We start from the raw sequence: 13,966 nt of genomic DNA on the forward strand, positions 1-13,966 counted from the left end.
ATCCCAGCTAACTTCGGGTGAGAGGCGGGGTACACCCTGCACAGGTCACCAGTCCATCGCAGGGCAACACAGACAAACAACCATTCACACTCACACTCACACCTACAGGCAGCTTACAGTGACCAATTAACCTAACTTGTCTTTAGAATGTGGAGGAAGCCTGAGTACCCGGAGAGAACCCACGCAGGCACAGGGAGAACATGCACATTCCACACAAAATCGCCACCCCAGTCAGAATGGAACCAGGAACCTTCTTGCTGTCCTCTTGCAGTCCTCTGCGGCAGCACGGTGGTGCATCATGATGCATTTTTGGGGACAGCAGTGGCGCAGTGGTATAGCAGGGTTATCCAGTAACCGGAAGGTTGGTGGTTCCAACTCCTCCCTAGTCACTGTTGTGTGTTCTTGGGCAAGACACTTCACCCTAGCCTGTGGCGCGCCTTGCTAGTCATTGTATGACACTGCTTGGCAGCAGCCGTAAAGAATTTCCCTCTGGGATTAATAAAGTATCTAAATTAAAAAAAAAATAAAAACTAAAAAAAGACATTTCGCATTTGGCACAGTAGCTCCACACTGGAATGCATGTCCTCAGGAAAACAAAAGGTTAAAGGCGCTCTAGAGGCTGCTGATCATCCTGACCTCAGAGCAAAATGTGACAAATAGACACCTTTGTTCATTAGTGGGAGCATCACTTTGCAAGGGTGTAGTAGCATGGACAATAATTTGATCACCACCTAAACAATAACAGATTCTCATTGGGTGCAGGAGGGGTTAAATTTCATTGGAATCTTAGGCCCCCACCAATGTCAAACGCAAATCTACACCCTTGTCACTTTACCATTTTTGGAACTCCAGTGAAATCTCCAGTTGCTGTCATCCATTTCCTCCGCTTGTTCTTCTTCCTCTTCCTCTTCCTCCTCTTCCTCTTCCTCCTCTTGCTCTTCTTCTCCCTCTTCCTCCCCAGTGGTGCTGCCAAGGTCCTCCTCTGGACAAAACTCCTATGCGGATACTTCCTGGCTGTCAGAGGATGATGTGTTTTCATCAGTGGCCTTGGGGGACCTCAAAATGGCAGCAAGTGCCTCTTCAAAATTTAATCTCCTCTTCATGGTTGCGCGTGGTGGCATGACTGGCCAGATAAAACTACAATGTTCTTCTAGACTTCAAAGATGCACCTACATAAACACGGTGCACACATCCAATAGGAGAACGGACCCTCTGTATGATCTATCTTTTCATCATTTGAATTTACTTGCACACACACACGTGCACACACACATGTGCACACATGCACATACACACAATATATTCTCAGCAACACTAACACCACTTGCTTATCAACAGAGCTTGATTTTTTAGACTTTGATTTAACACACACACACACTCTCACACACACACTCACATGCACAATATGATTCTCTATTCTCTCTGTACATATTTACTCTTCGATAGTCTCCCCTCTGGATGGGTTGTCGGAACAAGCACGGCAGATACAACTCGTAGTTTCCACACTCTTTATTTCACACGCACACACACTACATAAACTGTGAGCTGGACGAACTTCCAACTGAACATTTAGTGACTCTAAGGACCATTAGGAACTTTCTGTGGCCTATTATGAACTTCCAGGAACTTTTAGTAACCTTTAGCTGAACTATTAGTTACGTTTAGCAACGTTTAGGTTGTATTAGGTTGTAAACCGACGCGTCGTGCGGGTTCCGACAGGCAATCAGAAATAATAAACAAACCGTTGCTATAGTTGCACTTTTAAAGCAACAAACATTGCTATGGCTACACTACAAACATTGTTGCCATAGCTGCACTACAACTGCATTTACTCCGCAGTTGCGTCATTCATGTATACGTCTAACAGTCATGAACATCTATTAAAGTCAAACACAGTATCTTTAACTTCCCACACTTACATCAGGAAATAAAGTTTCTACTGGAAAATCCTACACCTCCCACTTGGCCTACTGATCTCTAGATCCAAGTAGGCCACTATAGCACGTCGGGTTAGTGATGTTAAATTTCACCCCATGCTTATGCGCTCATATTTTTATGGAGGTACTACATCTTAACAGAACTATCTAAGAAATCAAAGAGGTTTTAACATCCATTAACAACACAAATTGTTCTTCTTGACATTCTGGGATCCTTCGCCGATCACTCCACCAGCCTCAAAGATGCCCGGCAGGGGGTCTTGATCCAAAACCGGAACACAACCTGGTGGGGAAGTCTTTTCTTGCTCCTCCACTGGTAGCAAAACCACCAGCTTCCTAACATCCCTATGAAGGATGGTGGCGGGGCAACTCTCAACGTCCTGGCTTCTCCTGGATTGTCCACTGGAAACCGGACAGCTTTGGCATATCCTCACCTTCACATCTCGTACCACCCCTTTTATATCAGGGAAGGCTTCCACCACCTGACCCAGCCTGAACTGACCCCTCCGTGCGTTCTGGTCAGCTAACCATACTAGGTCCCCCGCTGGACCTGCTAGCTGACTCCACCGCTTCCAGAATTTATCAACTTATTCTTATCTTATACTTATCGATCTGGATCACTCTCAGTCGTACGGTAGGGTAAGTTGGATACTCAAACCCTTTAGTATCCCCACTAGGCCCTGCACGGCCAAGCAGAAGGGAGTTAGGGGTGATGACTTCCACGGTTTCATCTTGTACTTGGGCCCTGGCACCAATTGGTCTCTCATTTGACAGGTTAGCAGCCAAGTACAGGAGGGTCTGGAACTCCAATGCTGTTAGGTTATTTTCTTCACCAACACTGCTCAACACCTTCTTAAATACACGACAGCTGCTTCAGCTGCCCCATTTCGGTGGGGAGAGTCCGCTGGATGAAATACCCACGTCCAATCAGTTCCTGTAGCTGCTGCCTTCTTCTGGATCTGATCCCTGTTAATGTTCGTCAGAAACTCATACAGTTCCTGTAACATCGGTCTGGCACCCACGAAGTTGGTGCCCTGATCTAACCAGAGCTTCCGTGGGTGACCCCTGAGGGCTGTGAAGCGCTGATATGTTTTTAGGAATCCTTCTGTGGACAGATCTTCCACTATACAGTGGGGAAAAAAAGTATTTAGTCAGCCACCAATTGTGCAAGTTCTCCCACTTAAAAAGATGAGAGAGGCCTGTAATTTTCATCATATGTATACCTGAACTAGGAGAGACAAAATAAGAAAAGAAAATGTAGAAAATCACATTGTAGGATTTTTAATGAATTAATTGGTAAATTCCTCAGTAAAAGTAAAAAGTATTTGGTCACCTACAAACAAGCAAGATTTCTGGCTCTCACAGACCTGTAACCTTTTCTTTAAGAGGCTCCTCTGTCCTCCACTCGTTACCTGTATTAATGGCATCTGTTTGGAGTCGTTATCAGTATAAAAGACACCTGTCCACAACCTCAAACAGTCACACTCCAAACTCCACTTTGGCCAAGACCAAAGAGCTGTCAAAGGACACCAGAAACAAAATTGTAGACCTGCACCAGGCTGGGAAGACTGAATCTGCAATAGGTAAGCAGCTTGGTGTGAAGAAATCAACTGTGGGAGCAATTATTAGAAAATGGAAGACATACAAGACCACTGATAATCTCCCTCGATCTGGGGCTCCACGCAAGATCTCACCCTGTGGGGTCAAAATGATCACCAGAACTGTGAGCAAAAATCCCAGAACCACACGGGGGGACCTAGTGAATGACCTCCGGAGAGCTGGGACCAAAGTAACAAAAGCTACCATCAGTAACACACAGCGCCACCAGGGACTCAAATCCTGCAGTGCCAGACGTGTCCCCCTGCTTAAACCAGTACATATCCAGGCCCGTTTGAAGTTTGCTAGAGAGCATTTGGATGATCCAGAAGAGGATTGGGAGAATGTCATATGGTCAGATGAAACCAAAATAGAACTTTTTGGTAAAAACTCAACTTGTCGTGTTTGGAGGAGAAAGAATGCTGAGTTGCATCCGAAGAACACCATACCTACTGTGAAGCATGGGGGTGGAAACATCATGCTTTGGGGCTGTTTTTCTGCAAAGGGACCTGGACGACTGATCCGTGTAAATGAAAGAATGAATGGGGCCATGTATCGTGAGATTTTGAGTGAAAACCTCCTTCCATCAGCAAGGGCATTGAAGATGAAACGTGGCTGGGTCTTTCAACATGACAATGTCCCAAACACACCGCCCGGGCAACAAAGGAGTGGCTTCGTAAGAAGCATTTCAAGGTCCTGGAGTGGCTTAGCCAGTCTCCAGATCTCAACCCCATAGAAAATCTTTGGAGGGAGTTGAAAGTCCGTGTTACCCAGCGTCAGCCCCAAAACATTACTGCTCTAGAGGAGATTTGCATGGAGGAATGGGCCAAAATACCAGCAAAAGTGTGTGAAAACCTTGTGAAGACTTACAGAAAACGTTTGACCTCTGTCATTGCCAACAAAGGGTATATAACAAGTATTGAGATGACATTTTGTTATTGACCAAATACTTATTTTCCACCATAATTTGCAAATAAATTCTTTAAAAATCCTACAATGTGATTTTCTGGATTTTTGTTTCTCATTTTGTCTCTCATAGTTGAGGTATACCTGTGATGAAAATTACAGGGCTCTCTCATCTTTTTAAATAGGAGAACTTGCACAATTGGTGGCTGACTAAATACTTTTTTTCCCCACTGTATCTGCATGCATAGCTCTGGAAGCCATACAACTGAATACCACCCCCCACACTTTCATCTTTGTTCTCCGTTTTACGGCATCTCTGATGGCATATGGGCCGAAGAGGTCCAGTGTTGTGAACTCGAAAGGTGCAGCAGGCTTAGTCTGTTCAAGTGGAAGCTCACTCATTACCTGTTTGCACATCTTTGCTTTGGTTTTCCAGAGTCGATGATGTTCCTAGCAATCCTTGGCCCCTGTACTACCCATGCTCTAGACCTTACCCGAAGAACTGTACCTGCGACGGCTTCGTGGTTAGTTTCATGGGCCTCCCGTGTGAGAAGGGTGCTGACCCACGCGTTGTAGGGAAGTAGGGGTACTCCAACCCTCTCATGGGTAACAGCTTGAACCCTGCCATAGCATCTTAGGAGCCCTGAATCTTCATCCCTGCTAACAACGAGCCTATCCAGTGTCGTCACAGGAAACGTTACACCTTCCTGGGCTGCCAGGCACAAGTCTTGGAATGCAGACTCGAGTTCTTCCACTGTCGGTACTACCTCCCACTTTGACGGTACGGAGGCTCTCCCACTACAGGCCAACCACTTCTTCACAGCTCTGTGGACATAACTTACTACTACACAGAGTTTAACTCTCTAAAAACTCTAAGAGTTTTTAAGAGAACTGAACCTTGATGGGTCCACCTGATCTACAAGACCAGCTCCCCACAGCGTCTCTATCCTTTTTATTCTAGCTGAGATTTTCCCATCTCCTGAGAACTCAGAAGCTCGGTTACCACTATCAATACCCGCCGTAGCCTTGCCACCAGGGTCATCTGGGTTTGAAGCTTTCTTGATCTGAGCCCTGGTTAGGACTGCCGAGAAAGCCTTTCTCTGAAGTTTGCTTACTATCTCTCTAGTACCAGCTGCCACCTCTGAGGCATATTTCATGGGCCAGGTTTCGACAGGAGTAGAAGGAAGTCAGGACCCCTCTGCCATACAGAGCCCATGTCCAATTGCTCAGGAGAGCATCCCCTCGTGACCATATCAGCCACATTGACTTCACCTGGGATCCACCACCAGTCAGTTACAGGCCCAGCCTTCTGGATCTCCCCGATTCTATTCGCGAAGAATGTTTGGAAGCCATAACCCTCTCTTTGAATGGCTCCCAGCACTGTCTGACTGTCAACGAAGTGGTACCACCTTTCTACGTCCAATCGCCCATGCTTCAACATGTACTCTTTTAGGCGTGTGGCAAAGACAGCCCCGCAGACCTCAGCCTTAACTGCATCACCCTTTTGGTCTAGGGGGGTTAGTTTAGCCTTCAATTCAACCAGTCGGACTACCACACCATCCGGCGTCTCCCATCGCAGGTGCACCATAGGATTCACAACTTCCATCGGAGAATGTGATCCCCCAAGGTTTGCCTCTCCAGCCAGCCGGCGTAATACTTCTGTGGAACTTGATGCGACATAGGCGGGCATATTCTTTAAATACTCCAATTGCTTTCCCTCGGAGCTCGTCGGAAAGAGGTTGGTCCCAGGTGTCCTTCGTAAGCTTGCCTGCTTCCTGGAAAGCTCTTCTGACGAGAATCACCCCTTTCTGCTTCACGGGTGTGGCAAGACCGAGTGGGTCGTACAGCCCTGCGATTTGGCTCAGTAGGACCCGACGTGTCAGGGGATTTGGTGTCTTTACCTCCACCTCTTCTTCAGTAAGATCAATCTCCGTCCTCATTTTTTTCTTCCTTCTGGAGAAGTTAATATACCATCACAAAGAGTTTATCCTCTTGCACCAGGTAACCAACCCCAAGGGCTTTGTTGTCTTCTTCCTTTAGTTGGTTAGGTAACAGCATAGTCACTGGTTTGAATTCAGTCCCATCCTGCCTCCCACTTTGACCAGATCGGACCCAGGGTTTGAGGTGGAAGCCTCCTGTTTTCAGTATGTCCTCCACTCCCTCTAGGATCTTATCAAGGCACAGCGGGTCATTGTGGGACGTGAGGAGGTCATCGACATAAGAGTCTTCTTCAATGACCCTCCTTTCTTCCTTCATGTGGGAGAACTGGGGTAATTTTGCGGTCTCACGCATGGCTACCTGTGCAATGCATCCTGCCGGTTTGTCACCCATGTTCACCCTCACAATAGCATAGTCCTCAATCTCATCCTCCGGTGAGTCTCTCCACAAGAATCGATGCACATGGACCTCTTGCTCCTCCAACCATACCGAGTTATACATCTTTGTGATGTCCCCAATGGCTGCATGCACACCCTCGCGGAATCTTAAAACCACTGCTCTGATGGGATTAAGGACGTCTGGGCCTTAAAGTAAAATGCCGTTCATGCTAACCGCATCAAACTCCTGACTGCTGTTCCATACGAGACGTACTGGCGTAGTCACTGAGTGTGGATTAGGTGCAATTAGATGGCTCACCCACCACGCAGGTCCTTTCCAACTATCAATCACGTTCTTGGTGAGTTTAATGGCGGCCCCTCTCGCCACCATCTCGTGGACTTGTCTCTTGTAGGCTTCTTTCCACAGGGGGTATTTCATGAGCCGTTTCTCTGTCCTTAGAAATGTTGCTTCCACAGCCTTCCGGTTGTTGGGAAGAGAAGCTGGGTCTTCTTTCCAAGGATACTTGGCATCCCAGTGAGGTTGGTTGCTGTGGGCGTCACTCTCCTTGAAGGTCAGGCCCGCCCTTATTATCTCCAGCTCCTTCTCGTCGGCTAGGGACATCTCCTTTCCTCCTGGTGGGCATTTTCCACAACGACATCCTCCACAGATGGGAACACAGGCAGCTCCGATGCTGTCCCATTTTAACCACTCAAGGACCTCCTTATTGCACGCCGCAGTTCTTCGAACCTCCACTGAGTTTCCTTGCTCCTTGTGGTTTCCCATTTTCCTCACACAGTGTTTTTCCACTTTGACAGCGACTGCCCTCATGGAGTGTGCGAAGTGCGTCTTCGAGCATTGTGTGGTCACCTCCACTCCTTCAAAGAGGTCTGGATGCGCACCACTCACTGTCTTGCCTAGAGGACCATCCCACAGCACCAGGTCACTGGTTCTTCGCAAGCTTTGTGGAGCTAGGCAGCCTTCTCTTGCACTGATTAGTAGATCAATCTTCTCTGGGCGAGCTAGTTCCCCAGGCTTGACTTCAGGGAAAAACTGCTCCAGTTGTCCAGAGGTCACCACGTGATCCACTTTAGCAATGTCTTCCAACCCATAGCAGATCATCTCGTGGAACTTTAAGGTTCTTCGTGGGGTCCACACCTTTATCGTCACAAGATATGTTTTTGTTTTAACCCGCACCTTCATTTTGCCCACACCATACACAACAAGTGCGATTGTCTCGCCAACCAGTCCGAGTCTTTCTGCAGCATGATGTGTGATATAATTGGTATCAGAGGCTAGATCAACCAAAGCTCCAAGGCTTTCCCTCTCTTTGTCGTGACAGGTACGAGCATCATAAAGACTGGATGCTCCCTTAAACCACTCCGTTCTATCCGGCCTTTGCCAGAACATGCTTTTGACATTGCCTTGTTTGTGCAGGCTCTTCGGACAGCTTCCAACTGGTGGGGAGTCAATCCTAACTCGGCAAACACAGCCTCTTGTTCCTTTGTTGTCCCACGAGGTCCTCCTTTTTCCTCTATTTTGGTTTCCCTCTCACTGGTCTCCTTTCTTTTCGATACTTTAGGACAGAGGAAATAGTGGTGATCTGCCAGCGTGTCACCTATGTTGCACTCCTCCTTCCGGCAGAGAAACTTAGGAGTGCACATGTCGTCACTCTTGTGAACGTCCAGGCATTTTACACAAGCTTTTGCCCTTTCCACATGTGACCTTTTCTCTGACAGATTGGCCTTCCTGAAGGTTTTGCAGCGAAACAGTTTTCCTCCATGTTCCTTATCACCACACACAGAACATGGCACCTGCTTAGGGTTTCTTTTGGTTTCACATGCTGTTGTCTTAGTGAACGACTTCTTGACTTTCTTTCGTTCATCTAGCTTCTCCCGGTAACTTGGTCTCTCAGGAGCATTGGTAGATCGTGGCTTGCTGGGTAGTAACTGCTCCAGCCTCACAAGTAATGACTTTTGGTCTTTAGTGTCTCTCGTGCCTGGTGATTCTTTACAGCCGGGCGGGACTGTAGCTCCAACATGATCTCTTCAGCCGTTTGCGCTCTGTCACCATAACGGTCTTCCAGCTCTCTGAATATCTCATTTGCATCTCTACAACGCAACAGTCTAAGTTCGCGTTTTACTTCATCACCCACACTGTCTAGCAAATGAAGCTTCTTACATTCCAGTGACCCTGTAGGTTCTGCTTGTGCCTGGATACTCTCCCACTCAGCTTTCCAATGCCAATAGTCCCTCCTATCCCCGGAGAACTTTGGTAAACTTATAGGTGTCAACCTTACTTTAGGCCGAGCCCACTGATAGCTGTTGTCTACCCCAGTGCGTACCCCCAAGCCACTATGAGGAAAGCTACTCCCTTGTCCCATACTAATGTCGACAGGTGGAGCTGTGTGAACACTCGGGAATTGTGGCGTGCTAGTGCGGGCTGGAGACTGGGCTAAACCATTGTTAGGCCCACGGCCAGGCTGCTGCGTCTGCGCGGTGGGTTGTGGGGTCTGTTGTGGGAGACTGAACACGGCAGCTGCAAACCCACCTGGAGGTTGACCGCCAGGGGGCAGGGTTGCAACAGTAGGACAGGTGGAAATGGGTGGCGTAGTAGTAGCAGGGGCTACTGGTTGGGTGAAGGCGGTGTTACCAGCAACTGTGATACTGTCGTTAGCTGGCGCGGTATGCCCACTGGCTACACTGGCATTACTGTTGTCTTCATCATCCCACCGGCCTAACCACTTATCCGCCAGTAGCTCCTTTTCCTCTTCCAAAGATAAAAAGAGCGTCCATTTGTCCCTCCCATGCGGTCGATAATCTTTCCATGTATACACAGCGCTCCTAAGCTTCTGGAGTTTCCTATTCAGTATATAAACTTCTAGATCTTGCTTCTTCCACGAGACACTCTGATCTCTCCTGAGTGCCTCAGCCCGATCAAAAGCTACCTTGTACTGCGTCACAAGAGCATCTATGTCTGGCTCTGCATACTTAGACCACAGGATTTCCAAGACTGAGCGCTTGGTTTCTGTAAACTTTCGCTCATTGGCATCTCTCTTCGCCAGGGCATCCTGTGACTCACTGTTGTCATCTGCTGGGTCTATTTGCCCCTGTGCTTCAATGTACTCATTACTAGCATCAAGGAGTTTCTCGTATTCATCTCTCAGTTTTGTTAATTCACCTGACAAATCAGCTTCACTTCACCAGCACTGACGCTGAGGCGGTTTATTCGTCTTGTAAAGCTCCACTGTGCGTTAGCAAGCTCTTGCTTTAAGCTCCCTAAATCATCCATCATTTTTCCTCCAGACTACTGACTTGTAGCTGAATGGTCTCACTGTTACTGTCCACAGCTTCGTTGTGGGCTAATATCCTTTTGCAGAGCTGAATCACTATGTCACAGTTTATTTTCTGATTAGCTACAGCTCAATAGCAGCCCTTCTGTCTAGCAATCGCCACGTTATGAGCTCCGTAGCTTCCAGTAATCAACACAGCTTTACTCACTACTATGATGATTACTCCGCCTTCCAACGGTTCCGTTAGCTCTTGCCTTCAGCTCTCCCGTTGTAAGACGCAATTGACGGTAGTTTCCTTCCGGGTCTTCGGTCCCGTCTGGTAATCCCCGTCTGTCGCTCTCCGCTCGGGGCTTGTGTCTTCTCTTGCACGGCTCCGACCATGGTTTACAACTGTCCAGATTTACTCTTCGATAGTCTCCCCTCTGGATGGGTTGTCGGAACAAGCACGGCGGATACAACTCGTAGTTTCCACACTCTTTATTTCACACGCACACACACTACATAAACTGTGAGCTGGACGAACTTCCAACTGAACATTTAGTGACTCTTAGGACCATTAGGAACTTTCTGTGGCCTATTATGAACTTCCAGGAACTTTTAGTAACCTTTAGCTAAACTATTAGTTACGTTTAGAAACGTTTAGCGACGTTTAGGTTGTAAACCGACGCGCCGTGCGGGTTCCGACAGGCAATCAGAAATAATATACAAACCGTTGCTATAGTTGCACTTTAAAGCAACAAACGTTGCTATGGCTACACTACAAACATTGTTGCCATAGCTGCACTACAGGATTAGAGTATATCAAAGATTTGCTGATATAATGGGAGTCAATTGGCCAAACGTGTACCTAAGGGTGCCGAACGTAACAAAAATTTTTATCTCCCATTGTGTACACCTTGCGAAAGTGGGGACAATTGATTTTTGTAAATAATCATAAAAAAATATTCCTGGCCAAGTTTTGTACATTTAGCCTTTAAACTGACGGAGATATTGAGAACCAAAATCCAAAAAAAGCAAAATGTACACCTAACCTAACCTAACCTAACCACATAAGCCCAGAGGGTTAATAATAGAACAAGGTGTAGATCAGCTGATCAATTAAAAACAGATGAAGACCAGAAATGATCATCAGTCAGTTATGTGTACTTGTGTAAACAAACCTCGACTAATGTAATGTGTACATTTGTGTTTCTTCTATGCAGGTAAAATGAAGACAATGAATCTGGACCCATGGAGAGAACGTAAGCTGTGTGTGAGAGAACCTGAACTTCATGTCGTCCTGTTCACATGTGCAGCATGTCAGGATCAGAAATGTTTGACGTGTAGCAGCACATTTCTGAAGCATCCCAGAAACCACAGCCCGCTCTGCTCCACTAAAGATCCGCTCCGGTTCTCTTTTGACGCTGTGTCGTGCTCCAGACACATCAATTATCACCAACCAGATGGAGCAGACAGGAAGTCAGGCACCAGAACACCAGAGGTTCTGTAGACTTTCAAAATAAAATGCCTTGAGGGAACTCTCACTCAGTTAACACCGCAGGAGTTAGGTTAGGTAGCCAGCAGTAGTCTGAGTCTGTTGGTGTTTCAGGTTCTGTTGACAGAGGAAGATTTTACTAGTTCTGTGGAGGAAAAACCATGTGTGTGGAGTAAAGATTGTGGCCACGCTGGCAGACTGGAGACTTAGTTCTTTAGGGAACTTCTCAGTCTGTCCTCCTTTGTCAGCTAATGGTCACTGCCCAGTCAGCTCCATGTATAATGTTATTATTATTAGAACAACAATCAGAAATTGTCTCAAAGCTTCACAGAGACCCAGAGCCTGAACCCCCTTAAGAGCCACAGTGTCAGGAAAAACTCCCTTTAACAGGAAGAAACCCTGAACAGGACCCGACTCATAAGGAGGACCTTCCTGCTGACAGTCGGAGACAGACAGACAGACAGACAGACAGACAGGCGGACAGAAAAACAGGCAGGCAGAAAGACAGGCAGGCAGGTAGACAGACAGGCAGGCAGGCAGAGGGACAGACAGACAGGCTGACAGACAGGCAGGCAGAGGGACAGGCAGACAGGCTGACAGAGGGACAGACAGACAGGCTGACAGAGGGACAGACAGACAGGCTGACAGACAGGCAGGCAGAGGCACTGACAGACAGGCTGACAGACAGACAGACAGGCATACAGACAGACAGGCAGGCAGGCAGGCAGAAAGACAGGCAGGCATACAGACAGACAGACAGGCAGGCAGGCAGAAAGACAGGCAGGCATACAGACGGACAGACAGGCAGGCAGGCAGAAAGACAGGCAGGCAGAGGGACAGACAGGCTGACAGACAGACAGGCACACTGACAGACAGACAGGAAGACAGACAGACAGGCACACTGACAGACAGACAGGCTGACAGACAGGCACACTGACAGGCAGTCAGAGGGACAGACAGACAGGCAGGCAGACAGACAGACAGGCACACTGACAGACAGACAGACAAACGGGCAGACGGACAGAAAGACAGGCAGGCACGCAGACAGGCAGGCAGGTAGGCAGAGGGACAGACAGACAGGCAGAAAGACAGACAGACAGACAGATGTTGCCAAGCTAGATGAAACAGCGATGATAGGACTGCAGGTCAGCATGCAGATCTGGAGGCAGAGAGAGGCACAAAACTACCACAGCAAACAGCTTATGACACAAGTCACTAGTATGAACCAGACTAACGAGAATAGAGGAGAGGTCAGAGGGGGATTTGAGGGGACAGGGAACTGCTCAGTGGGTCATATTTGTGCCCACTACAGCGTAGGCCTAGAGCAGCATAGCTGCTAAAAGTTAAGGCCCCCATGATACCTGTTCTACCTGCGGCTGAGGCCACGTCCACAAGTACCTGTATCTATACCTATCAGCCCTACACACTGTTCAAGGCTAAATATACGCTTTACTGAACAGACAGGTTGCCCGACCATGTGGAGACAGAAATGACCTGCTGCCGTTCAGATAAGATCAATAACATCAGACTGTTTAGTTTGTTTAATAAAAGAACAAGGTGTAGATCAGCTGATCGATTAAAAACAGATGAAGACCAGAAATGATCATCAGTCAGTTATGTGTACTTGTGTAAACAAACCTCGACTTAATGTAATGTGTACATTTGTGTTTCTTCTGTGCAGGTAAACTGGAGGAGAAGAGACGGGAGATACGGAAAGAATGTAAGCTGTGTGAGAGAGAACCTGAACTTCATGTCGTCCTGTTCACATGTGCAGCATGTCAGGATCAGAAATGTTTGACGTGTAGCAGCACATTTCTGAAGCATCCCAGAAACCACAGCCCGCTCTGCTCCACTAAAGATCCGCTCCGGTTCTCTTTTGACGCTGTGTCGTGCTCCAGACACATCAATTATCACCAACCAGATGGAGCAGACAGGAAGTCAGGCACCAGAACACCAGAGGTTCTGTAGACTTTCAAAATAAAATGCCTTGAGGGAACTCTCACTCAGTTAACACCGCAGGAGTTAGGTTAGGTAGCCAGCAGTAGTCTGAGTCTGTTGGTGTTTCAGGTTCTGTTGACAGAGGAAGATTTTACTAGTTCTGTGGAGGAAAAACCATGTGTGTGGAGTAAAGATTGTGGCCACGCTGGCAGACTGGAGACTTAGTTCTTTAGGGAACTTCTCAGTCTGTCCTCCTTTGTCAGCTAATGGTCACTGCCCAGTCAGCTCCATGTATAATGTTATTATTATTAGAACAACAATCAGAAATTGTCTCAAAGCTTCACAGAGACCCAGAGCCTGAACCCCCTTAAGAGCCACAGTGTCAGGAAAAACTCCCTTTAACAGGAAGAGACCCTGAACAGGACCCGACTCATAAGGAGGACCTTCCTGCTGACAGTCGGAGACAGACAGACAGGCAGACAGGCAGGCAGAAAGACAGGCAGGCAGGTA

At 47.6% G+C, this 13,966-nt stretch overlaps 1 protein-coding gene across 9 annotated transcripts in view; it reads left to right on the forward strand.

Moving 5' to 3' along the window:
* The window catches only part of LOC114450613 (butyrophilin-like protein 1), a 139,337-nt gene that overhangs the window by 123,355 nt on the left and 2,016 nt on the right, over positions 1–13,966 (forward strand). For 7 of the 9 annotated variants that reach the window (XM_028428807.1, XM_028428806.1, XM_028428813.1 and 4 more), the window contains 2 exons: positions 11,247–11,285; positions 13,200–13,238. The exons of the other annotated variants lie outside the window; for them this stretch is intronic. In XM_028428807.1, coding sequence (XP_028284608.1) covers positions 11,247–11,285; positions 13,200–13,238 — 78 coding nt within the window. The remainder of the gene's footprint in view (positions 1–11,246; positions 11,286–13,199; positions 13,239–13,966) is intronic. 9 annotated transcript variants of the gene reach the window in all.

This window comes from Parambassis ranga, chromosome 18 (genome assembly GCF_900634625.1).
Source record: "Parambassis ranga chromosome 18, fParRan2.1, whole genome shotgun sequence".
In the NCBI taxonomy this organism is placed as follows: Eukaryota; Metazoa; Chordata; class Actinopteri; family Ambassidae; genus Parambassis; species Parambassis ranga.